Here is a 27,044-nt window from a genome sequence, read left to right on the forward strand (position 1 = left end):
ATGAAGCATCACCTAGGCTTCATCCTACACCCATAAGTTCTATGCAATGTGTAAACTGCTTCGAGGCTAGGCTCTTTGTGAGAGTTGTCGTCAGTGTGAACCTTGACAAGCTCGATGCGCTTGCCAGCCAATGTATCTCATATGACATGGTATCTGACCTCTATGTGTTTCGACTTTGAGTGAAACATTGGATTCTTTGCCAAAACAATGGCACTCTGCCTGTCACAATGCGGTACTGGAACCTCGTGAATGCCCAAATCTCCCACTAGACGAGCTAACCATATTTCTTCGTTGCTTGCGTCAGACGCAGCAACATATTCTGCCTCAGTGGTAGATGAAGACGTGCAGTCTTGGAGACACGATCTCCAAGAGATAGCTTCTCCAACAAACATGAGCACATAGCCAGATGTGGATCTTCTATGATCCACACAACCCGCATAATCCGCATCCGTGTAGCCTACAATAGATGCATCGCTGTTTTTGAAGCGTAAACACTTGCTAGTTGTACACTTCAAGTATCTGAGGATTTTCTTCACTGCTGGCCCATGCTTCTTGCTAGGGTTTGCCATGTACCTACTAACCACTCCCACTGCATGTGCAATGTCTGGTCTTGTGGCTACCATGTACATCAAACTGCCAACTGTTGAAGAATATGGCACTTTTGCCATTTCCTCTTCCTCAACAATTTTCTTGGGAGAATCTTCCTTGCTAAGTTTGGAGTATGCTTGCATTGGGGTACTCAGTGACTTCCCCCCCTGCATACTAAAACGTTGCAAGACTTTGTGGATGTACTTTTCTTGAGATAATTCAAGAATTCCATGTTGCCTGTCTCTCTTGATGCGCATACCAAGAAAGTGATGGGCATTTCACAAATCTTTCATGGAAAACTGAGTGCTTAGCATCTTTTTCAACTGATTGATCTCATCAATTGATTTGCATGCGATAAACATATCATCTACATACAAGATCAAGATGATTAAGAACCATCATTCAACCTCTTTGTGTATAAGCAGTGATCCTCTTGACTTCTTATGTAACCTTGAGACTGCATGAATTTGTCAAATTTTTTATACCACTACCTTGAACCTTGCTTGAGGCCATAGAGTGTCTTTTTAAGTCTACAAACCAATTCTGCCCTCGTTGGCTTTTGGAGTTCACATATGAAACCCTCTGGTTGTTTCATGTAGACATCTTCATCCAAATCCCCGTGAAGAAATGTTGTGTTGACGTCATTTGGACAAGTTCCATGTCCTGGATAGCAACCAAGCCAAGCATAGTGCGAAAACTAGTCATTTTGACTACTAGAGAGAAAATCTCATCGAAATCCACACCTTTTGCTGCTTGAAACCCTTGGCAACTAGACGAGCCTTGTACCTAGGCTTGGGATCTTCCGATGTATACTTCTTCTTGTATACCCACTTGCAAGGTAAAGCATTTTTGCCTTTTGGTAATTCAACCAAATCCCATGCCTCATTAGCCACAATCGAATTGTATTATGATTGCATAGCCTGCTCCCACTTAACGTTATCGTCCATTTGTATAGCTTCTTTGTAGCAAGTTGGCTCTCCATCATTAGTGACCAAAATGTGGTGTATACCCAACTCAAATAGCTCGGGCACACGTGATACTCTTACAGAGTGTCTCACTACCTGATTGCTAGACTCTGCTCTCTCCGGAGCAATAGTAGTATCTTGCACTTGAGGATTAGGTGCAACACTAATGAACTGAGTTGGTTCGGAGGCCACATCCTCAAAATGAACGCGTCTGTACTCAACTTCTTTAATGGGCTTCTTGTGCATTCTTTATTCATTGAAAATCAGTTGTAAGCTACGAATGACTTTGCGGGATTTTGGGTGCCATAGATGATTACCCACATCTCCATTTGCACCATAGCCAATAAAAATGCATTTGTGTGACCTGGGATCTAACTTGCGAGGAAGTTCTTTGGGCACATGTGCATATGTCTCACATCCAAATACACGTAAATGGTCATAGCTTGGCGTTTTCCCAGTCCATAATTCCTCTGGAATTTTGATATTCAAAGGAGAACTAGGCCACTTGTTGATGATGTGCAGTGCTATCAGAACAGCTTCCCCCCAAAACTCTGGAGTAAGCTTTGCCATAAGAATCATAGAGATAAATCGCTCTTGAATCGTGCGATTCATTCTTTTAGCTATTCCATTTTGTGCAAGTGTGAATGGAGCAGTAAACTTCTGATGAATGCCTCTTTGATTGCAAAAATCCTTGAACTCAGTGGAGATGTATTCTCCACTATTGTCCGTTTGAAAAGATTTGAGCTTTTTTCCTGATTGGTTTTCAACCATGGCGAGGAATTTCTAGAATGTAGAAAAGACCTCTTCCTTACGCTTAAGGAGATACATCCACACCTTTTTGGTAGAATCATCTAGGAACATGAGAAAGTAGTTTGCCCCCCTTAGAGTTTTATGTGGCATTGGACCACACAAATCACTATGCACTAAGTCTAGGGGTGGGTTTGCCTAGTTTCTTGTTCAATGGCGAAGATGTCAAACCTAGTATGTTTGTTGTATAGATAATGCGCACACAATGGAAAGTCCATGTAATCTAACACAGGTAAGTAGCCAAAACGTTGAAGTGTTTTCATTCCCTTTTGGCTAATATGCCCTAGCCGGCTATGCCACAACTTAGTAGACGGCAGCTCGGCAAGATAGATAGAGTGTTCGTCGACACTCAAAACAAACATAGAGTACAATGATCCGTTTTTACGACCTCTCATGACAAGGTTGTTCTTGTGGATCAGCCAAGAACGATTACCAAAAAATGTAGTGTAGCCACCCTATAGAAAGCAAGCTCTTTGTAAGCTTGGACACATGTCTGACATTCTGCAACAAAAAAGTAGTGCCATTATGCATCTAAAGTTTCACATCACCAATGCCAATAATGTAAAGCTCATAGGAATCACCAAGCTTGACTATGCCATGCATGGATATAGAAGAGAAAAACCACTCTCTATGCAGTGTGACATGAAAACTTGCACCAGAATCAAGAATCCAATTCCGTGCATAACCCTTATCCTGTGCATAACCCTCATCCTGTGCAACCAAAGCATCTGGAGTGAGATCTGAAGTGAAAATGAGAACATCTGAGGGATATGCTATCACCTCGACATGAATCTCTGTTGGCATAATGTTCATCACTGGAGGAGGAGCATCCTCTACTGCAGTGGTAGGTATGGGAGACTCAACCACATTGAGCTCCTCAATATTTACCGTACTTTTGCCTTTGCCAGAATTATCTTTTTACATGTTTTTCTGATCTCTTAGGAAACTGCGACAATCCTTTTTGTAATGGCCCTTCTTATGGCAATAGTAACACTCGACATTTTTGGCATTGCGGTCGCTACTTGAGTTTCTGTGTGTTTGCTAGGACTACGAGGATTACGCTCTCTACTTTTGCTTTCGTATTTGTTCTTGTCACAGCCTCTTGCCTTCGTTGAACTGCCAACCATATATGCATCTCCATGACTAGCACCGTCGAGAGATTTACGTCGAATTTCTTCAGTGAGCAACGCATTTGTGATGTTATTGAACACTAACTTGCCATTTGGAGCCTAATTGTTGCTAATGGATGTGCAAAAGATGTCCCATGAATTGGGTAGAGAGCATAACAAGAATATAGACTTGAGTTCATCGTCAAACTCCTTAAAGCCTTGAGATTTCAACTGACTGAAAAAGGAGTTGAACTCATTTACGTGACCAAAAAGTGTGCTACCTTCTTTCATGTCGAGCTTCATAGGCTTTTTCATGAGAAAAACTTTGTTGCCAGCACTTTTCCTCTCCCATGCTGAACATAAGCTATCCCAAAGTTCCTTGATTGTTGTCTTCCCTATGATAGTGAAGAACACTGACTCAACTAGATGTAGACATATCGTAGCCATGGCTCTCGCATCCAAAAACTCCCACTGAGCTTGCGTATAGTCATCATCCTCTGCACACTCTTTCAACGATTCTGATAGGCCTTTGTTTGTCAAAACATCTTTCATGCGCTCTTTCCACATGGTGAAGTTGCTGCCATCAAACTTGCGAATGAAATACTCCTCCTTTTCTGAAGAAGAAGCCATCGCTGACAAGAGGGTTTGAGAGGTGCCAAACTATGGTGAGAAGCTACAAAACTTTGGGCAGAATAACCTTTTTATCGGGAGTAAAATCTCAACCAAAATAGGGTCAAAAGGTGCCAACAACGAAAGTCACGACTGGCGAGAAGGAAATCCGACAGAGTCTCCTTTTGTATGAGGAGTCAAAACGCAACTCAAAATACGCATAAATGTGCCAATTGCACTAACTAGGCATTAAAAAAATTCTACTTTCACTCCCAATGTGATTGCAACTCGACGTCAAAAGCATACAAAACCATTCAGATACATTTCCTATGGCGAGGGTACCAAAAGTGGGGAACTCTAGCTACCTAAATCACAGAAGGTGTCTCAACATTCGAGCATACCCCAACTCAAATAAAACCTCACGCTATCGAACCTCCAAAAAGCTAAAGCAGACACAAAATGACTAGCCAGAGTCTCAGAAAGGGCTCTTTCAGTCCGAGTCTCAGAAACAACCGGGAAAAACTGCCAAAATAGCAAGACTCCACACGTAGTACAAATGGGCAGTGTCAACAACTCAACGTACATGAGTGATCACGCTCAAACAAGTGCCAAGAACTGCTGCATGCAATAAAAGTGATCCATGCGGGGATATTTGCTCTCAAGAGAGCTCAATAACACCTCGGGGGGTGCACTATGTAATCATGTTAATGTCTAACGTGAGTTCAAAAGAAGAGGTTTTATAACACAGAAAATTTAGGCAATTAACAGAGATACATTAAAATAAGGGGTTTTTATATTCAATTTTGGAAAAAATTCCTAAAATAAGGGAGCATTTTATTCATTTTCACATGTTAAAAGAGGGGTTTTTTTAATACCCCACGAATGCACGTTATATAGGGGGGTATTGAACGGTGACCCCCCCCCCCCCACCCCCCCCGAGAGTAACACTAGGTGTGCTCGTAGCAAAATGCATCTGTCAACGCCTTTGTTCGTAGAGGAATTACTGTCGAAATGAATGCTAAAGTCGCCTAAAAGGCGGTGTGTGTGGTAACCTGGAGGATCTGTGTGTGAAATGGCTCAAAAGCCCCCTGTAACCTGTAACCTAGATGTTGTTGTAGGTATGTGCCGATTTTTGCCGTCGGGCAAAAATATGCTAGTTGAATAGCCGCCAAAGGTGTCGTAGTCAAAAACCGTGCCGTAGAGCGTGATCGCTGCGCTCGGTGCCGATGTCGGGTGTCACTCCTCTATGGTAGAGGCCCCTCACCCGTGCATGTGGCAAGTACAGTTGGAGTCATGGGAAAATGTCGTCCGCGTGAAATCGGTGCCAGGTCGGATGTCGAAAATCCGCCTATAATGGAAGTAATGTCGAGCCGATGCCGAAACATGAGAGTCGGTGTTGAAACGGCTCTAATCGTCGATGTCGATGTCGTCTCCCGCCATCGAACGAGAGTGGCTAGCCGAATAGATGTAGGCGCACCGAGGTCGAGGTCGTCGATGCTCGAAGCCGCCATCGGGGCTCTCTCTCTCTCTCTCTCTCTCTCTCTCTCTCTCTCCCTCTCTCTCTCTCTCTCTCTCAAAATGTCTCTCACTCACTCGCTCGCTCACTCACTCATTGCCCGTCTATCTCTCAAGCTCTGTCTTTGTCATTTTCTCAAGCTTTTCCCACAGTGAGAGTATCTGTTCCTCTCTTTATATCTCCAAGCTCGGAGGTGTGTGAATCGGTGTGTGAGAGCCGGGGTCGGAGGGTCGGAGTTGTCGGAAGCGTTTGGTGGGAAGCAACTTTTGCACATAATAGTGTAATGTTGAATTTTTTTAATAAAAAATTCAATTTTCTGGCTAAAGCTGACGAGTTGTCTCTATCGAAAGCTGCAACCAGTAGTTCCGACAAGCCAGAGCATGGGTAGTGAGGGTGTGTGTGGGTTTTGTGTGTAGGCTCGGGCCTGCACCCGGTTTACATCTTCACGTTGCTGCCTTGGGTGATTCAAGCCTGTCGGCACCTTGCTCTCATAGGTTGCTACAGAGGTCCTTTCTTGGGCTTTGATGGTCGGCCCTGCTACCCACTGCTCGTTCCCTGCCAAGCGCTTTGCTCTCAAGCATTTCCCCCACTCTGCTGCTCACGGGTCTCCTGCTCACATCCTTACTTGACTCACTCCTGCCCGCGAGGTCACAAGCTCAATCTTCAAGCCTGGATGCCCGATGGCACATAGGGGTGCTAATTCCGATTTGCTACTCGGCCAATTTCAAGATTTATCATCTACTCTCTCAAAGCTCGCGACCTTCAAATCCCCAAGCCAAGATATTGTGTGTGTGTGTGTGTGTGTGTACACACACCACATCTACTCTCTCAAAGCTCGCGACCTTCAAATCCCCAAGCCAAGATACTGTGTGTGTGTGTGTGTGTGTGTGTACACACACACCACACACACACACACACACACACAACATAGGAATGGAGCGCTATCCTACTCCAAAATTGGTTAGTGGAGAGGAAAGTCAACTTTCTCACTTTCGCTCCCTATATTGATTAGGGAAAAATAATAGTAAGGGCGGTTTCCCACGGCCACCTGGCCTACATCCGAACACCCTGTTGCATGTATGATGAGTGGTCGTTGATTCAAAGGCTTGAAGCAAGAATCTCACCATAGATTTAGCATTGATCTGTGTGCAAGGCATAATGACTCGGCTTGAGGTTTTACTTGACGTTTGATCTCCATATTCTAAACTTCCACTGGGGTACTGTAAAGTTTTAACTTGGAGTTATTCACCCTTCTTATCCCTCTTGAATAGAGTAATCCTTTATCGAGATGATCTTTGCTTCAGGTGTTATGCCTTATTGAATTTTCAAGGATAATTGTTGATAATTTGGGTCTTTCAAGGTTGCTTCCTTAATTCTCTCCCATATAGAATTATTAGGTATAGAGATAACACTAAGGAAAGCTTTGCGCTGCTAAGTCCATCCACATCTACATTGTCCTTCCCAAGTCTAAACTTTATGTCAAAGTCGTATTCTTGAGGAAGTTCAATCCATCTTCTTTGCCTCATGTTGAAATTGGGTTGTGTACAGATCCACTTCAAGCTTTTATGATCAATGACTAACTAAAATTTGCGACTGAGACGATATTATCTCCATAACTTTAATGCATGGACGATTGCGAGGAAGGGGAGAAGTAGGAGCAATATTTGTGAGTGGAGGATACAGTAGCAAGTTCTATCTCCTTTTCCTATTGTATATAAAGAAATTTAATAAGAGTTTTGTGGTTAGTTAGTCACCAAACATCAGACGTCCAGCCCGAGACAAGGCATGTCACCTTTACTCCAAAAGTTTTCCGGTTAAAGGTGAATGTGTTGATAAGTGGGTCCTACTAGTATATGTTATATAAAAAAAGGCGAGAGACTCCCTCATCCTATGCCCCTGGTTCGCTCACTAGATCTGTATGTAGCTGTATCGGCTCTAGTGATAGGCGAGCATGTGAATCCATGTTAGATCCTGCATGCAAATTCCACAGACATCTCTTGTATGGTCTGCATGGCTCCACTAAGCGTCATGCTACTGTCAATCATCATATAACTGACAATCCCTGCTGCAAATGCTCCAATTGAGGCTGTTAAGGTAGGCCTCTACACTAGCGGGTCGAACATGAGACACCCAAACACTGACAAAATATTCGCAACCCTGGCTGTATTTTTTGCATACACTGTATCATCATGACTACTCATTACGTATGGATGTATCATCAACAACACTAGAATGGCTATGCCCCTCTCATCGATAGGTGGAACTATGTGTTCTAGCATCAACTCATCGGCCTCTATCATGAACATATCAAAGAACTCCATGTTTGTCATTTTTGCCTATGTCTCTAGGGAACCAACCCGCTCTACCCTTGTTTGCACAAACTTTGAAAACTCCTGTTGTGTCTCACTGGAGCAATCCCGCTCCACCTCTGCCTCGCAAAGTCCACTGGCATGTCCTACATAGCTACATGCTCTATCTCCTGAGCATATTGTGGTCAAAGCTTACTCAAACTAGACAATTTATTCATAGTGTGTGGTGTGTTTAGAATGAAACTTGGTGTAAAATCGGTTAAGTGGTTACTCCCATAAACCACATCATGCCATCTCATAGACCTTCATGTAAGATTGTTCTTGAAAAGAACACTAACAAATATGGCATTTTGTGTACTCTGGATTAGTGAGATTCAAGCATTTATACCTCTACATATTAGCTATCATAGTGGGAAATATTCTCTCCACTCTTTTAGAGAAAAATTGTATTACTAAACTATAATGAGAACCACTTTCAATGTGCATTGATTTTATGTGCTTAAGGTACTATAAACTCAAACTATTATAATAGACAAGCACCATGCTTTATGATTCTAGATCTTGCAGTTTGTCTATGACACACTTTGAGTTTCTTATTCAAGAATTTTCTACTCTCAAGTCTCCATATCAAAAGGATGTTCTTTCTTAATAGTCTTGGCGATGGAGGTATCCAAACCAACAAAAAAGTGAGTGAACGAGCAAGTGTAACACATTCTTTGGTTCAACTAGCCAAGCTCATTGTAATATAGTGGTTGGCATATGAAGAGTGAAAATAATGCAATATGACTCAGGGGTCGCTAGTCATATGGCAAGACCCCTCCCATAATATTCATGAAATCATCTTGGTGAGAAATTGGGAGTAGCTTCACACATCCCCAATGTTGAATTTATTTTCATGAAGAAGAACTACTAGATGAGACACAAAAAGGACATCATCACTATCTATAGCCACACCCAAGAAATTAAAAAAGCCTTCATACTCTACCACATAGAACTACTAGATGAGACAGAGAAAGGGCATCATCACTATCTATAGCCACACCCAAGAAGTAAAAAAATCATTCATACTCTACCACATAAAAGGTTTGTCAAAACAACATGTATCTGTTTTCCAGTTTAGGTAGGCTAAGTGAATCCGTGGTTCACTTTTAGGAAAAATTATGTTTTCATTTGTTCGTGCTTTTTTGGCGTTCTTGAAAAGCAAAGTGTTTTTTAATATCATATTATCCCAAAAATATTACTTTTGGTCACTGTATGAGTAAAAATGGACATACGGTGGAGAGACGGAATTAAACGGAATTTATATGGGAATTCTTTTTATAAAAAGCCGCACCATAAATACACAAAGGTGATATGACGAGTGTCGTGATTGTGCAGAGGCATCGCAAAATATCCTAGTTCACTCTCGGTCTGATTAGTTGCTTAGATACCAATTTACTAACTGAATTACTGCAAGAATTTTGGATGGTTTTTGGCCAGAGTTGACTTTCGAAAACAAGGCCATATTTCTAGCAAAAGCCCCAAAAAGCTGGGAGCTATTCCAGGCTAGAAGGGGGTGCCTTGTTTAGCCTTGGTGCATACTCCTGTCAGCCGGTGAGTTAAAAAAGGAGCATTAGTGCCCAGTTTTCACTACCATCAATTGCAAAGAATGCAATGAAACTCTATGTACATATTGTGTGGAGGCGGTGCCTCAATCAAAATATGGTCTTATCCATTGTAAGAATGCTCCAAACTCAGGGAAACTTGACACACGACAGGCACATAGCATATACATCCTACTCCCATGCTCACATTTCAATTTTCTAGGAATAGACATCATACACGTATGATGTCTAGGCCTACCAAATGGACATTCTGTCAGCATTTTGATTATCCAAAAATTCATTATCATGTCATATATAGCCTCTACACCAAGTTTGGGTATATTTTGGTCATTATACAGTTCATTTTTCTAATTCAAGTGCCACAAACACCTTTTATGGCCTTGGTTACGTGAGCACTTATCCACATTCCAATTTGAACACATCAGAGTGATGCACACATCATGAGCAAGCTATACATTCAGTCTGAGTCCAAAAAAGCCAACCTAGATATCATACACCTATGATGTCTAGACCCCTTAATTTTGCATGTTGAAGTTTTTGAGATTTCCAGTGCCTTCATTACATCTTTATTAGCTTGCCAGCAAATTTTCATTCTCTCTCTTGTTTGTCGGAAGAAGATAAAAAGAAGATTGTCTTACTATATTCTCTTCTATTTTCATGGTGTATGTGTTGTACTTCAACTCGTAATGGAATCCTCAATGTATCTCTCATCAGCGCTCTCTTGTGGCAAAACAAGAAGACTTTCAATCATCGATAATCACTTCTTATTCATAGTAAGAAGCTCTAAACTCCATAGCCATCATCTCTTCTCTCTCTACCTTTGTTTCCTAGGAACTATGCTCTCAATGGTTTCTTTTCTATGTACATAGGCATGTATAGGCTTGTTGAAAGTGTAACAGAATGCTTCATGCTTGTTTCATCATGTTTAACACATTGATATATGCATAAGGTGTGTTTATGATTAAGTAGATGCATACAAAGGCACTCTTTGCTTTCACGTCACGTAAGCGATAGGGACATTATTTTGGCAATATCTCCTAAACAATTATGAATCAGGGCAAACCCTTTGGGTCAAAGATTAACAACATCATTCAAAGACCTTTCATGTGAAAATTCCGCTTGAGTGAAGAGATAGGCAAAATACAACTTGCTATCCCCTACACTGTCAATATTTTGGACCCCATGCTCCTTGGAGAACCACTACATAAACTTGTCAAGATGAAGAAACCCACTTAACCAAATCAGGACCTTGATTAGAGATGCTAATAAATGTACTTAGATCACTATTTTCACTTCATAAGTATGGGCTATTAATCATTCTTTGTACACATTACCTATACATGTAGGGGTACTTAGTCTAGGTGGCTAATCATACATCCACACATAAGTTTATGGACATCCAACACATGAAATCAACTCACAAAAACAAACCATAATACATATATGAATCATCAATCCCATGACTCTATATGGTACCCCTCCTTGGTTATGGCAGTTTCACATAAAATGGCTTTCTTCACTTGTTACGGTTGTTAGCATGAGTCTCATATGGGTGAAGTGATGTGACAAGGTGATAGTTTATGTTATAGGGCTGAAATTGATGCATGATTATTAGGTCAAACACTCTCTTTTGCATGTCATGTGTGCATCCAAAAATAATAAAAAAGTTGTTTTGCACCTACATGGGAAGTTATGGCATATGGTTGATCAAAGTGGTGGGGTTGTTTTGCATCATGATGGGGTTTTTGGGGTGATATTGTATGACGCATGGAACCTCAAAAATGGATCTGGATGTTTCATGCGCATGTGTGTATTGCTTTCCACCGTTCTAGGTCAAAAGTAGCTCTATGTGTAAGGGGGGTGAAGTGAGGTCATGGTACATCATATACGCATGGTTAAACACTTTTGAAATGGTCTTTTGAGATTATGTTTAATTTCTAGTTAGAATCCCTTGTAATGTGAGATTAACTCTCTTTTGTTTACAAAGATGCAAAGTGAGTTTCTAGCAACCTTGAAAGGCTTTTGTGGAATGACAAGGCATACTCCAAGGGATGTGGAGCCATGTTAAAATGAGGGATCCTTCTCACTCCAATGTTGGTAATGCTTCTAGTTCCTTCATACACAATTCTCCTCTATCGAGGGAAGAGGCCTAAGCTAACATGAACATGGTCAAATTTTATGTAATGTAGAGGGTACATGCTCTCTCTCTCTCTCTCTCTCTCTCTCTCTCACACACACACACACACACACACACACACACACACACACACACACACACACACACACACACATGATTCTTGTCTTTATGGAATGACTTGCTTTACGTGCCATTTAGACACACACAAAGGTACGCAACTAAAATCTATCCTTCCTCCACCTCCCTCTCACGTAAGTTAGCATAGATGGATGTTGCATTCAACAAGGATCTGGAGACAGGCATTGGCATCGCATTTTTGTGTGTGTGTGTGTGTGTGTGTGTGTGTGTGTGTGAGAGAGAGAGAGAGAGAGAGAGAGAGAGAGAGAGAGAGAGAGAGAGAGAGAGTAGATTAAAAAAGAAGAAAAAAAGTACCTTTAAAATTTGAAGTGTATTCCATTGTACATGAGTTGAAACTCCCTCAATATATACCCTCCCTTTTTGTCGAAAGGTAGCACCAACAAATGGAGCTCATTAGAGTCATATGCAATTCATTGATTTGCTGTGCAATCAAATAAGATGGGATCCCTATGCATCTCTCTCTCTCTCTGACACACACCCACATGTAAACACAAAATGAAGTTTTTTTCGAGCACAATTTGCAAGCCTACCATGCAATTTGTCAGCTCTACTATCGGGCCTCCGTTGCAATGTGAGCATTTACATAGAATGCTGGTAGATAGAAAATAACTAGCAAGATTTCTTGGTCTAAACACTCCGATTAACATAATTTGCTGCCCATGGCTGGGGTGTTGGCAGGTGCCCAAAAGGTTTCCAAAAGGGAGTGCGCTTGCGGCTCCACGGGACTATTTGACACCACTTCAGGTGGGATCGGTAGTCCAAGATCTCTGAAAGATATGGACCATCCGTTTATTCCCAAGAATAAAAAGATTCCGACCGGTTTGCCCCCATGATTTGAACACACCACCTCCCACACTAGAGACGTCGGCTCTCCCATTAAGCTATCGCGCGCCACTTGAAAAGAGGGTGAGAATATGTATGATATGGCAAAAGTGACTGGGTGCGGATCATATGGTGTTCACTTGGAGATCACTTTGGAATGGTTGGGGTCACATGATGATCACTTGGAGATCACTTTAGAATGGGTGGGGTCACATGGTGATCACTTTGGAATAGGTAGGTTCACAGGGTGATCACATCTCAATTGGGAATCACACGGGGATTACTTGGCGATCACTTGATGTTCACATTGAGTTTCCTTGGGGTTCACTTCGATTGTGATCACATGACGATCACTTGAGGATTAATTCGCCATCGGACGGCGCAAAACCAATCCCGCCGCCCCCAATTGATAGTGACCATTGATCCCACCTGACACAAGTGGTGTCAAATAATCCTGAGGCTCGCGGCTCGCATTCCACGCAGTGCACGCGTGAAGGCTGTCCAATTAAGTCCTCCAACAGCTATGTGGGTCGTGAGACTACTTATGTATAGGCCCTTTCCATTATAGGGGCGACATGATAACGCACACAAACAGATCATGATCCCAGTGCCCCTACACATTTTGATTAGCATCTTACAAAAGCAGCAAGCTGTTAAGCTTTTCCTGCTCACGTAAATTCACCTGGCTCTAAGGGGCTCAAGTGAGTTCAACGCAACACAGAGACCTGTTTATGTAGTCAACCCACCAAGTTTACTCCGCTGCAGTCTACCGATCAAGAAGAAACTTGCATTGAACAAATATTCTGACTGCAGAACATCTTTTCTGCTATGGCAGAGCTCTTAGAAACGCATGCAGCTGTGCCTTCGACAGAGCGAGGCAGGGGAATACTTGTCTCTGCAGATCCAAAGACCCCATCGATTGTCTATTGCAATGGGCGTACTGTGTTCATTCGGCGTCTTGACAACCCTCTGGAAGTAGATGTATATAGAGAGCATCCTGCCCCTGTTTCTGTCGCACGGTTCTCCCCTAATGGAGAGTGGGTTGCTTCTGGTGATGCTGTTGGCAATGTGCGTATTTGGGCTCGCGCCGGTCCTGAACACACCCTCAAGTATGAATATCGTGCACTGTCTGGCCGGGTTGATGACCTTGAGTGGTCCTCTGATGGTCAGCGCATTGTTGTCTCGGGTGATGGAAAGGGCAAAGCCATGGTTCGTGCTTTCATGTAAGCATTTCTAATGGTTGAGTGACTTCTTTCCAAAGGGTGGATGTGCATACCCATGATAATATTTGGGGGACTGTTTGTAGAGCCTCTCAATTGTGAACTTTTAATAAGAGGCATTATTTCTTCAAACCGATCTATAAATGTCTTGACATTAAAAGGCTATGCATGATTTAATTTATTTTTCTTCAAATTGCCATTTTTGATGCATGTTGTAAGTTGGGGCATATAGTACAACATTGTTCCAAATTCAAAGATGCCTTGGCTGCGAATGTGCTAAATAGTCGGAAAATTCGCTGTTTGGTACAGGATGGTGACCTGGATCATATCGTTTTACAGCAGAGGGTGTGTTAATAATGGTGACCTTTACATTGCAGGTGGGACACAGGTACCAATGTAGGCTCGCTTGATGGTCATTCTAAGCGGGTTTTGAGCTGTACATTTAGACCGGTCAGGCCATTCCGTGTTGCCACTGGGGGCGAAGATTTCCTGGTCAATTATTATGAGGGTCCTCCCTTTCGGTTCAAGACATCTCACAGGCATGTTGCTACTTGGGTATGAGGCTGTGTATGTATTTTGAATTTAACTGGAATGGTATTTAGTAGGCTCAAAAGCATTATTTATAGCCAATATGGCAAGTGAAAGGTTTGATTCAAGTGCGTTCATCTTTTAGTAAAACACTAGAACTTAGATGACGACTGTTTGTTTGAGAACAATTTGTCGTGTCTCTGAGTTCAATGGAATGTCCAATGATCAAAGTCAAGGTTCGAAGTGAAGGCAGTAGAGAATGTCAATCGGTTCTTTGGGAGTGAGACACACTAGAATCCATGCAATTCCGCAAGGGATCGATTGGAATGGGTTTAAAATTTTCTTACTGACAAAATTTTCTCTGAAGTGGTGAAGTGGGAAAGAAGCTTGTGATTTGACATGATCTTGTATGGCAAGGGAAAAGGCATGGACAATTGAGGATACATCTAGTAGATAGACCTTACTGTGAAAATCATGAGGAGAGGGGACGAGTTGTCAGCACCATGGGGTTCGACAATAGTGAGAATGATTCAACAACGGTGCTCATTCTCGCCCCCTCTTGTTGATGAAATCTCTGATTAAACTGGTAGATTGTGTGAACTAGGGCAAGTGTTACTATTGTTGTAATTGCCATTTTCTATATGCTAATAAAATTTGCTTATTTTAAAATATGCAAAGGACTGGCACAAGGGTTGGGATGCATTACATTCCTTTTGTGCAAGCAGTCATGCGATGAAAAGCAAAGGAATGGTCTTAAACTCCACACATCTGTGGGTATTGATTGAATTGAATTCTCCTTCAGTAGAAAGAGTCAATCGGGAGGTACTTCTGCTGGGCTGCGCATGTCTATGACATGTTACGCTAATATGAGGATATGTTACCTTGGGGTTTTTTGGGAGACAACTTGCACTGGATTCAAGAGCCACATACCTAACTGTGGCTCCTCTTGATGGTATAAGAATCAGGTATATAGGGGATCTTACAGGCGGCCATGTTGGATACGAAAAAGATTTCTAAAAACTGTCAGCAATCCATAGAGATCGCTTGTTGTGGTGATCGCTTGCATAAGTTGAAGCATTTGTCTGGCGTTAAATTGTTAGAGAAGACATGGGTGCTGCACCAGCAGTCAAGGAGGCCCTTTTCCAATTAGTTACATTTTTGCAATGGATATAGGAGCTCCCGAGATAGAGGGATCCCCACTTGGAAATTATCTTTTGAAGCAGCTTGAAGGAGAGGGGTGTCAAAGTCGACGATGCAGAAGCGTAGAGAGAGAGAGAGAGAGAGAGAGAGAGAGAGAGAGAGAGAGAGAGAGAGAGAGAGAGAGAGAGAGAGAGAGAGAGAGAGAGAGAGAGAGACTTTGACAAATAAATAAAATAAATACCTAAAAGCCATACTAAATAATGGGATCACATTGGGCAGTTCACTTGAGATGCCAAAACTTTAACACCCTCTCTGTAGCTCATAGTGGACATCAATAGTGAGACCAAGTCGATGAAGCTACCATGGACACCCCAGAAGTGGCCACCAACTGGATACACCTGTACCTGAAAGTAATGCCATCTTGAGCATCGGTTGTCTTTGTAGAAACTTTGAACTGTAGACCATACTACGTCCAATAATCCCCATTCATGAACTGTGAACACATCACGTCCAAAATATAAAACTCCAAGATAATGAAGTGTTGGAACACATCCTGTCCATAATTTGACCAACAACAATGGATTGGCGCGCCCATCCATAGTGTTTTAGACGTCTGATTGGTTCCCTGCCAGATGCATGTAGATTGAACTCCGACCTATGGGTCCAAACACCAACAACTTGAACTCCAACACAAGGGTCCAAATTAATTATAGGGAGCAATGTTTGCCCCTCTGCCACTCACAAGCCTCTCTCTGGCTAAAGCTAGTGGTGACACCCGTCGTTTAACTAGAAATCTGACGTCGAGGCCATTGTAGCTATTGCCACGTGTGCCATGCCGATCTCCTTTGCCAAATCTTTATTACCGTAATCTCTGTCCAACTTGCCTTTATCCTTGTCTTCCTGTGAGTTCCTGCTTTTGCCTTTCGCTTCAAATTCTTGAGCCAAACAAAGCATCAAATCACATTTATAACAACTCTGGTCGTACCTCGTGGGTACCTAACTGAGTACTGGTACTGCCATCCTTGTCCAACTGACCTTTGCCGCTGTCCTCTAGCGAACTCCTCCATTCGCTTTTGACTTCACAAACTCGAGCCAAACAATTTGTCGGGTTCCTTGAGAACTGTGCCGGTGCATAGGCCGCTAAATGGATGGTGGATTCGCTATCCATAGCCACTTGTTGCTTTTGGTCGTTGTCGTCGTGAGCGCTCAAGCAAGGGGAGGCCATTTTGAAGTTGCAAGATCTGGTAATTGGGTACCTTCTTGCACTCCTAAAAATGGCCGTACAAACCAAGTCGTAAAAGATCCAAGCCGATTCAATTGCACCGCAAAGGGAACTCCACAGGCAATGGGCTCCGCACAATCTGCTATCCCTCTCTGAAATCCGAAACTGTCACTGATAGCCGCTTCGCATGTTTGCCCTGTGGTAAGCCTTGAACAAATCCAGAGCTCCACAATAAACTGTGCATAGCAAGGGCTAAGAGTTCCATCCAAGACGATGTCAATCCGCTCTACGGCTTATGCCTAACTGCTCCACAGTCCACCTTTTCAACTCCAATTTCCCGCCTCTTCATCTCCCAAGCCTCACCAAGTCTCTTGTACACCCTGCCCACCAAGTGCCTCTCTTCCAGCAAATGGCTTTCCAAACTGCTCCAGTGTTCTCAATGGCCAGCGTTTCAAAACGCTATGCCTTAAGAGGGGGGGCTGCAATTCAGTGCCGGAGAGTCCCTTCGCTACTGGTGGCAAGGGCCCGTCGTGCGTTTCAGAACGCGAGGGGAAGCGGCGTTGGCAGTTAGGCTATGGCGCGTTTCAGAACGCCCGCAACATCCACGACTGGAAGGTGGCCATAGTCAGGTAGAGTGTCAAGACGCGCTGGCAACGTAGAAGGGGGGCAACAGTGTAAGGTGCAGCGGAATGAATGTTGTTCTTTCTCAAGATGAGTGCTCCATAATGTGCTCAAGGTTCCTTTTTGTTCTTATGGAAGGGAGAGCCTTCCGTTCTTAATGAGAGAGTGCTATGATCACAACAAAGTGAATGGACACTGTGAATGGAAGTGCATGAGAGAGAGAGAGAGAGAGAGAGAGAGAGAGAGAGAGAGAGAGAAGAGAATACGACACCAGAGACGTAAAACCCTCCTCCGAAGGCCCCACTCTCTATGGCTAGAGCGGTCTACTTATGATTGCACAAATCTCTACAATACTTGGGACTTCCCGACGATGTCGACGACGATGAGGACGACGACGAGACGGCTGAAATCTGAAAACGCTAATGGCTGAAATCTGCAAATCTTCTATCTACTGAATGATGACTCTATGTTGGTGACGACGGCGGTGACGATGATGCAAGGACGACGCATTGAAAATGCAGATACTGAAATCTGCGTTTTCCGGGCTGAAACTGTAAACCTTGCGGAAACTAACCGTGCGGCGAGGAACTGTTGCGGGAAGGTGAGATCTGCGAGGTTCGGGACTTGATCTGCGGTGTCTAAGGGCTGAAAATGAAAACGCTGATGCTTCTTGGTGTTCCGTCGCGGTGAATCTGCAAACGTTGGGGCTGATCTGCAAATAAAAAACGCTAGGGCTGAAAATGGTTCTGCTGTCGCCGAATGTTCTGCAAATGCAAAACGCTAGGCTTCTTGTTGAGTCTTCTGTCGCCAGGGATTTGCAAGAGCAAAAACGTTGGCTGATCTGGTCCAAAAATGCTAGGCGGTTGCTGTGGAGCAAAAATGGTAGGCCTCTTGGGTTCTGCTGAGAAGTTGCCTGTTGAGCTTGTGCTCCTGCTGCCTCTTCTGCCAATTAGTGCTAGTCTAGGTTTGCTTATATACAAACTTACTCAATTTGCCCTACCTACTTTCCAACAAAAGTCACTTAAAAATAATAAGTGAAAAATGTCAAAAATAGGGAAATTAGGCTAAATGCACTGGAAAATTCCCCTGAAGGATTCTGATGGGAATGCTTATGATCATGCTGTGTGCAACCAGAGGATATGCATCTACACTAAGTGTTTGGACATGCACGGTCTGCGAACAGACTCACAAAAGTGCTAGATCACTTCCTATTCTAGACTGACTGGACTGACTGAACCCTTGTCGTGCTGTAGCTTGTCCACGTACACATAGGGTTAGATGTGTCACGTGACAAACAGTAACTGGCCTAGCGGCCAGCGTTTTGAAACGCTGCAGGAGCTAAGGGAGGGGATCCGATGCCGCTTCAGAGCAGTGTTTTAAAACGTTGGGAGAAGAGGAGGGTAGAGAGTGGCCGACAACGAGGTTCTTCTCTCTGCTCACGGGACAACTCCTTCACGCCAAGTGCTTCAAGCATGAGCTACACCAAGCAGCTCTGATACCATGTCAAAGTCGGCGATGCGGAAGCGTAGAGACCGGAGAGAGAGAGAGAGAGAGAGAGAGAGAGAGAGAGAGAGAGAGAGAGAGAGAGAGAGAGAGAGAGAGAGAGAGAGAGAGTCTCCTGAACCAATCAACCTTGGCAATGAATAACTGAATGTGTATACAATGGAGGCAAGGGGTTGCTTATATAGCAAGCTTAGTAAATTGCCCTACCCAAGACTTTGACAAATAAGTAACATAAATACCTAACAACCAAACTAAATAATGAGATCACATTGGGCAGTTCACTTGAGATGCCAAAACTTTAACAAGGGGGACACAACATATTGGTATGCTTGTATGTCTATTTGGTTAAATTTGCATGGTTTGTGTATAAATGCGCATCCGTCATTGCCATTACAGCCTTGACTCCTTATTTTTGGATGAACCCATCTCATATGAACAAGGTGACAAGGATGGACATCGTAAAATAGGGGGGACAAGGGCCAGCTCTCCATTGACTTTAGTCGAAGATAACTCACGTTAAGGTCATTTTCTATGTTAGTTTTGTAGCTTACATGGATATTTATTTAGGATTTGCACCACCAATCCTCACAGTGGTCTCAAATTGGGCCTGTTACCGGCTCTTGCCAATAACCGTGAGCAGTTCTTCACCTTCCCGCTAACCTCTTTACCCTCTACCTTCTCAGGAGTTGTATGGAAGCCGAAAAGAGGTGGTTGTTAAAGGTAATGCGTGATTGTCACATGTAGCAGTCTACCAAGCAATTCTCGCACCTGTTTCCCCATACCCAAAGGAGGAGAGAGAGAGAGAGAGAGAGAGAGAGAGAGAGAGAGAGAGAGAGAGAGAGAGAGAGAGAGAGTCCTAGCTTACTCACCCATCCTGTGAGGGCATGGTTGCAGTGGACAATCATGTGCACCCGTCCTATACTTGAAGTCCCAGATGCTACTTCAATAATACTTATAAATGCAAATAGCAAGCAAATAGCTCGTAGATGTGCAAGCGTCCGCTCCGTTCCGCGAGGACTGCCTGATGTTGTCGCATAGCTCTTGCCAAGGCTAGCACGATGGTGTTGTCAGTTCTCCAATGCAATGAGCGATCAGAGAGTAGCACCAGGATGAAGCTCACACTCTCTCTCTTTCTCTCTCACACACAGTCAATAGAAGCTTAAAACTTGATTATGATAAAGTTCTTTTTACAAAATGACCTAGGTACCTTATATACTAAGGCTACCATAGGTTAAACCTTAAATAGAGTTCAAGGGGTCAAATGGATTTGTATTTTACAATTTGTAAGTTCAATTACGGGGACGGCAACATGCTTGAAATGCCATTCCCTGGTTTGGATGCTCATGTCTGAAACACGGAACGGGGATCCGGAACAGGAAAGTGGGATGGGAATGGAAACGGAGACTTGAAAATGGCCATTCCTTGGTAACTATGGAAAAAGACATCAAGTAGGGCACCCACCTAAAATGGGCTATAAGTGATGGCCGGACAATAACTAGGAAACCCCCCTCCACCCCACATGCCTAGAATTCGGAAAAGCCTCACTAGGCCGAGCATAGTCACAAAGAAGCTATCACATCAGATTAGAGTTTTAGGGTGAGGTACCACTTGATCAGTCGTTTTTGGGGCAGCCAAGATCTGCGTTTTCTTAGGCAGCTAGCCAGCCAACAGATGGAGAGTACAGCTAGATGCTCTGTAGCTTCTTTGACAAACTTGAGACCTGCAGCCAGTCACCTAAAGTGCATGAGAGGGGTGCAGAGCATGTGTCAAGACATCATAGAGGCAGTACCAGCTGAGTGGCTCACACCTCTAGAGACAGTAGCTCCCAGATGGATGGGGGCCTTCACGCGACTAGAGGTCCTCATCGTAGTTCGAGCTTGCTCAGAGACTGTACCCCCCATGTTCTTCGAGATACAGGGTGGGGGTCGTTTACACAGTCTCAGTAGAGGCTCCATAGGTTGCAGAGTGTTGTTTTCAGAGGATTCAAGTAGTGGGAATTTGTGGGAGGACTTGTATCATAGATTCCGACCCAGCAGCTCTTGAGATAGGCCATTGGAGGCTTTGTGCTTAGGAGAGCTGTCCAAAAACACGAGTGCAGTGGGATCGTGCAGAGTGGTTTTGGAGGGACCCTTTCTCTTCAGCCGACCATCCAAGGGTCCCTTTTTTTCAGTACACTGTTCGACTGGGACGTCACATACTGGCAGCACGAAGAGAGGCTCGTCCTGCTGCAGCACCTCATTGGCAGGAGGAGGGTCTCATAGCTGAGTTCTTGTCAACCTTTTGGGCGAGGTTGTGGGACGCCAGACAGCCGCGGCGAGTCACTCAGTTCCAGTGGCTAGTTGCACATAGAGCTACTATAGTGGGGAGTTGGCTGGTACATAGTGGCCTTTCGGCAGCATGCATAGCTTGCGACCATCCTTTGGAGAGTCAACGTCACTATCTGTGGGACTGCCCTATGGCACAATAGGTTTGGCTTCGGGTCCTTCGGCTGATGCCAACTCTTTCCACAGGACGACAATACACCTGGGGGGTAGCTGCTTGGTCCACTCTCACGGGCCCTGCACTACATTTTGAACTATCCTCCACTAGCAGGATGATAGTGATAGAGGGGGGTCGACCTACCCTCCAACTTGCTACAAAGCCTACTCCACAGGAGTGGTGCAGTGAGAGAGAGATGTGTTGGGAGCTTGTCTGTGGCCTGACACTCTGGTTCATCTGGCAGGTCCGCTACTTCCGCATCTTCAAGGCTCGCCTTGTGCCACCAGCGGAGACTGTTCGAGATTTTGGTTGGAGTTGATCCATACTCTCAGGGGACAGTTCGAGAGACTTCAGGGCAGCTCCGACCGCATGCGGGAGTGTAGAGAGGCGTTCCTTCGACTCTAGCGCCCCTGGCCTTTCTTCACCATGGTCCGAGTTGAGCTCAGATGGCACTACCGTCCACTTGTGTGGCTTTTCCCTCCTCCCATCTTCTGATTTAGCCCTCATTGTACATATGTTGTTTTTTCATTGGGAGACTCTCCCCTTATGCTTGTTGTAGCCCTCTCTAGTAGAGGTGGTTGTAGCCCTATAGGCAGTTTTATTAACTAATAGAAGGATCTTTTTCTTGGAAAAAAAAAGCATTGATTTTATCTTTGATCTTCCAAGAGTGTCGACAGGGAATGATGGTATATGGACCATTATCTGCAGGTTCAACAAACAGATCCATTTCATTCCTGTCAGGAAGAAGATAAAATCGGATCAGATAGCACGGTTGTTCATGTACAATTGATTGTCATTGATCGTAATCCTCGCATGACGAGTTTGTTTTGGAGAGGATTGTTTGAGAACATGGGCATTACGCTCAAGTTCTCATCTTCGTTTCATCCACAAACTTATGGATAGTCAGAAGAGGCTAATTCTATTGTCTTGGATCTACTGAAATGTTATGTGTCAGATAATAAGGGCAAGTGGGAGCAGTATTTGCCAACAATATGGTGCATTCGTCCACAGGCAAGGCACCTTTTGAGATTGTTGAAGGTGGCAAAAAGGTTCCTCCCATTCTGCATACAAAGGACAAGATCTTTGAGGTAGATCGATATGTTGAGAACATGGATGAAATGTATAAAAAAATTCAAAGTTGCCTTGGAGAAGACTAAGGCGAAGCAGAAAAGGGTTGCCGATCATCACCGAAGTGAACTGTTGCTTTCACCTGGTGATTGGATTCTATTGAGGTTTAAAAATGCAAGGTTAAAGAAGATGAAGGGCAAGGAACGGTTGTTTCCTGAGCTCAATATGCGTTACTATGGGCCTTTTCAAGTGCTTGATAAGATCAACGATGTTGCTTATAGGTTGAAATTGCCTGACACATGGAAGATTCATAATGCGTTTCACGTGAGTCTTCTGAGACCCTTTGTGGGTGATGTGCCAGAAGATATGCCACAAGAGGATCAACCAGAAATTGATGAACTTGATGAGATCTTGGTACCTGAGCAGATTTTGGCACATAAAGTAAGAAAAGTTAAGGGAAAAGTTGCACGACGCTATTTGGTGAAGTTCAAGAACTATCCACCTATGGATGGAAAGTGAATGGAAGAGCGTGAACTTTTGGAATCACCAAATGTATAACAGCTCTACCTTGAGGCCTTTGGGTTACAGCCTACGTATACCTTGATGCCTTTGGGTTACAGCCTACATATGCCCCGGCCCCCAACAACACAAGATCATCAATGGCATGTATATATGGCATGCAATCGAGGACGTTTGCGATTTCAAGAGGGGGTATGTCACGAGGCTGTGGCAACCACTAACCTTAGTTGTTGGTTTCTTTCCCTTGACTTCTATTTAGTTTTTGGGACCCTCTTTTTGAAGTCACAAATGGCCGGACATTGTGTGGCCAGTGTGAAACGGCCGATGGCTGAGAGTTTCATCCGCAATCGGGAAGGGCAGGTTGCCACGAGATGGTCGGGCCAGTCGGCACTGGAATCCGAGCAGTAAAAGGGTGTCTAGGTGGAGTTCAAAGTCATTTAGGCCCCTCGCTACACTTATAAGTTGGTGGCACATGGCGGCTCCAGATGCACTTTCCCAGTCTGCATGAAGAGGGGGTGCCCATTTCAAGAGAGGGGTTTGATTTTTGCTCTTCAAGTGACTATTGTGTGTGTGTGAGTAGTGGGTGCAGGTGATCACAACTTTAATGGAAAGCTTGCTGTCACAAGACGGGCACCACGTGCCAATAGGAAAGAACTGATTGAACAGACTTTTAGCACTTCAATAACAACTGAACTGAAAGAGAGAGACGACACGCGACACGGAGTGGTGGAATTCCACCCCAAAGAGTATTGGCCCCAAACCTTGGCGCCCTTTTTGGTATTTCTTTATATTGCATCAACACAGTACAAGCCGGTACTCCACGCTTTGCACCTTCTCCCAGAAGAGTGCCAGAGAATGAGCCCTAGCCTCATATTTAAAGGCCCTTGGCCATTAAAAGCAGTTATAGTGAAAAACTTCAAACTCAAAAGCAACTGGCCCAAAAGCTGGGGCTGAAAATAAGCCAGCACAAATCACAGAGATCCGTACAGGCTGTCAGCGTGAAAGGCAGAAATCCGTACAAGCTACCATGTCATCAGTTTCTGTGCAAGTCTTTGTGTGTGTGTGTGTGTGGGTCCTGCTTTATCTTATTCTCGTGACACTTGGGCCCCATTGGACGGGGTCCCATAAGTTGGTAGGAAGTGCTTCTTCTTCGTCTGCTTATTCTTAGGGTTTAGGCCCCTCGGCTGAGATCTGCAAGTTGACTCAGGTCTTCAGTGGCTTGACATGTCAGCAATTTGTGACACTTGCCTTCTCCCTTGCTCTATGTAGCGTGACGATTTGCTCTCGCGCATCTCTCTCCCCCCTTGGCACATTCCGGGCTCCGTACAGCTGCCACATCATCAGTTTCTGTGCAAGTCTTTGTGTGTGTGTGGGGTTCCTGCTTTATCTTATTCTTGTGACACTTGGGCCCATCGGACGGGGTCCCATAAGTTGGTAGGAACCGCTTCTTCTTCGTCTGCTTATTCTTAGGGTTTAGGCCCCTCGGCCGGGATTTGCAAGTTGACTCAGGTCTTCAATGGCTTGACACGTCAGCAATTTGTGACACTTGCCTTCTCCCTTGCTCTATGTAGCGTGACGATTTGCTCTCGCGCATCTCTCTCTCGCCTTGGCACATATGGTAATACCCCACTATTTGGGCTTCTCAGATGACCATGTACAGTTATGGGCTTTTATGCGCGTTTGCCAAGGCAAGAGCCTTCTGAAGAGGAATTGGATTAGCTAATTGCTAATCCCCCACAGGGTCACACAGTTCCATCGCGAAGGAGTGCGAAAACAGAGTGTTCTCGCGTGAAAACTCGTCCGATTCAAAGGGGAACTGTCCCTTTGTGTGTGGGAGCACGAAGACACATAGACGTGTTCGCTCCGCCCAAAACAATCCAAAACAGAAAATTACAGCCTGCTGCGTTTTTCTGCAGGTTTAGGGGTTCGCATCTAAACTGCAGGACAACATCAAGAGAGCCTCGAGAAAGCCTCGGGATGCTTAAACAGGGCTTTGGGCACCTGGCAGTGTCAAAACAGGGAATTACAGCACGCTGAAATTGACCTGCAGCTCACTGGAAAGGTTCCTAACCAGAAGGGAAAGTGCCCTTGACGTGTACTTTTGACCTACAGAGGGTTTTGTGTCATTATGTTGACTAAATTGGGTCAAAAACCTGCACCTACAGACATGGACAGGTTTGGACAGCTTGGTGAGAGATAGGTGAAAGTGTTTGGGTCGTCTATTCGCAATAAGAATAAAGAAATACCAAAAGGGGCGCCAGTCTTTGCGGCCAACAGGTTGTCGGCGTCTACTTGGTAGCGCTCTAGCTTCCAAGCCGTGTGTGTTCGAAGTGTTAATTCCAGTTACAGGTTTTATTTGCAAAGTTTCTCTGTGTCCTAGAGTCTAAAGTAAAGTTTCGGGTGAAAGCCAAACTCTACCGCCCTACGGGCGGGTTTCACAGGCAAAGATGGCTACCCCGATGCTGTATAGAGAGATGTAGCATTTCCCCCCCCATGTCTTTGTGGAAGTGATGGCTGGTGGCGGAGAGTGCTCATGGAAAAGCCTTCATGCCTCACTAGAGTCCCGACTCCTGATATAGATCACACTCTAACCGAGATAGGTAAGCCCTCTTCTTTTGTCGCACTAGGCGGCGAAAGATAATCCGTGACTGTCTGTGTAGTAGTACCCATGAGCACCTCTCTCTGTAATCTGATCCTCATCTCTCTACACTCATCATACCAATTGTTTTGAGGCATGCTCCCAGATCCTCTGCATGTAGGCTGGCTGTGGAGATACGCCTCTGATGCTGCATCATGGAGCGTCTCTGTGAGAATCTGGGTGAGCTCATCTAGTGGCTGCCCTGGCTCCTGAGTGCATAGCTGCTTGTATATCTCATCAGTGTACACGGGATCCGTCTCCCTCGTGAAGGTGTACCGAGTATGTGTGGAGACTTCTCCCAATGGAGCTATGCTGAACTTGAACGATAGAGTGAAAGACAAGACAACATGATCGACTGCTACCCCAACCGGCCTAGTTCCCACCATGAAATCGTGAAAGGAAGGAATGAGTACACTGGCACAGCCATAACATAATCCACTGTACTAGCGCCATGCCAATGTGGAAAGCATGTAAAACCACCTGTTGTAGGGAATCTCTGTACGCCATTCAAAATGGCCAATCCATGTGCAGTCCCCTTACTTATCAAGTATCTGCAATACTTAATGTGCTCCTCATCCTGTGATAATCTAGATAGGCCTATTTCTGTAATATCAAGCTCCTGCATCAACCTCTGAGGTATCATAGAATAGTGTTTGGTGATGGGCAGTCCTAGCATTGAAATCCCCCAAGATAATAATGTCCCCATCCCTGGAAAACTCCCATATATCATCATCCAAAATAGAGAAGGGGGACTGTCCTCTAGGTGATGCATATACTCACGTACTAGGAGGGAAATAGCAAATAGCGATGTAGAGGTATCTGCCTGCCTCTGCCTTTAGTCTCACCCACATTTACCTAGCATGCTCATCCCTCCGAGCTATATGTATCAGAGGTTGTAGCTCCTCCCCGACTTAGACTGCCACTCCTCCTGAACCTCGTCCTCTGATCGAGTCTCCTGTTTACAAGCTGTCTCTCATCTGTATCCGCTCGCATGTGGCATGGACTGCCCCGGGGCCTGATGCGTCTCAGAGTAGAAAATGATGTCCCTCCCTATAAAACTATCCTCAAAGGCCCCTACATCAAGGCGCAAAGATCCATTATAATTCCATGTAGCCACTTTGAGTGTGGTCCCATAGGTCTCGTGCCGTCATGCGGGGCGCCTCTCCAAAATAACCACTCGTCCATCCTTGTAGAAAGCCACTTTCCCCTTCTCTTGAGCTGTTATTAGCTCGGGCATAACTTCTTTCATATGAGCAAGCTATGAGAGTGTGAGGTCATCTCCAAGGAATATGCCCATTTGCTTAAGTGTAGGACGCTTCTTGAAGAAGTCCTTAACTGATAGACGAAATGATTGCAACATTTTGGTCTGAATGATCTCGATAGACATGGTTGCAATAGGGATTAGTCAATCGAGCATCTATGAGGTCTTCAGTGGATCTAGATGCGATTGCTAATTACGTTGCCAATAAATCATGGTTTGAGATCCAAATGAATTTTGAATGT

At 44.4% G+C, this 27,044-nt stretch overlaps 1 protein-coding gene across 1 annotated transcript in view; it reads left to right on the forward strand.

The window, feature by feature from the left end:
• Nucleotides 1-13,178: 13,178 nt before the first annotated feature.
• The window catches only part of LOC147426402 (actin-interacting protein 1-2-like), a 69,446-nt gene continuing 55,580 nt past the window's right edge, over nt 13,179-27,044 (forward strand). The window contains exons 1-2 of the mRNA XM_086498084.1: nt 13,179-13,827; nt 14,202-14,363. Of these exons, the coding sequence (XP_086354210.1) occupies nt 13,433-13,827; nt 14,202-14,363 (557 nt within the window). The 5' untranslated portion in view covers nt 13,179-13,432. The remainder of the gene's footprint in view (nt 13,828-14,201; nt 14,364-27,044) is intronic.

This window comes from Adiantum capillus-veneris, chromosome 24 (genome assembly GCF_014529385.1).
Source record: "Adiantum capillus-veneris isolate H3 chromosome 24, ASM1452938v2, whole genome shotgun sequence".
In the NCBI taxonomy this organism is placed as follows: Eukaryota; Viridiplantae; Streptophyta; class Polypodiopsida; order Polypodiales; family Pteridaceae; genus Adiantum; species Adiantum capillus-veneris.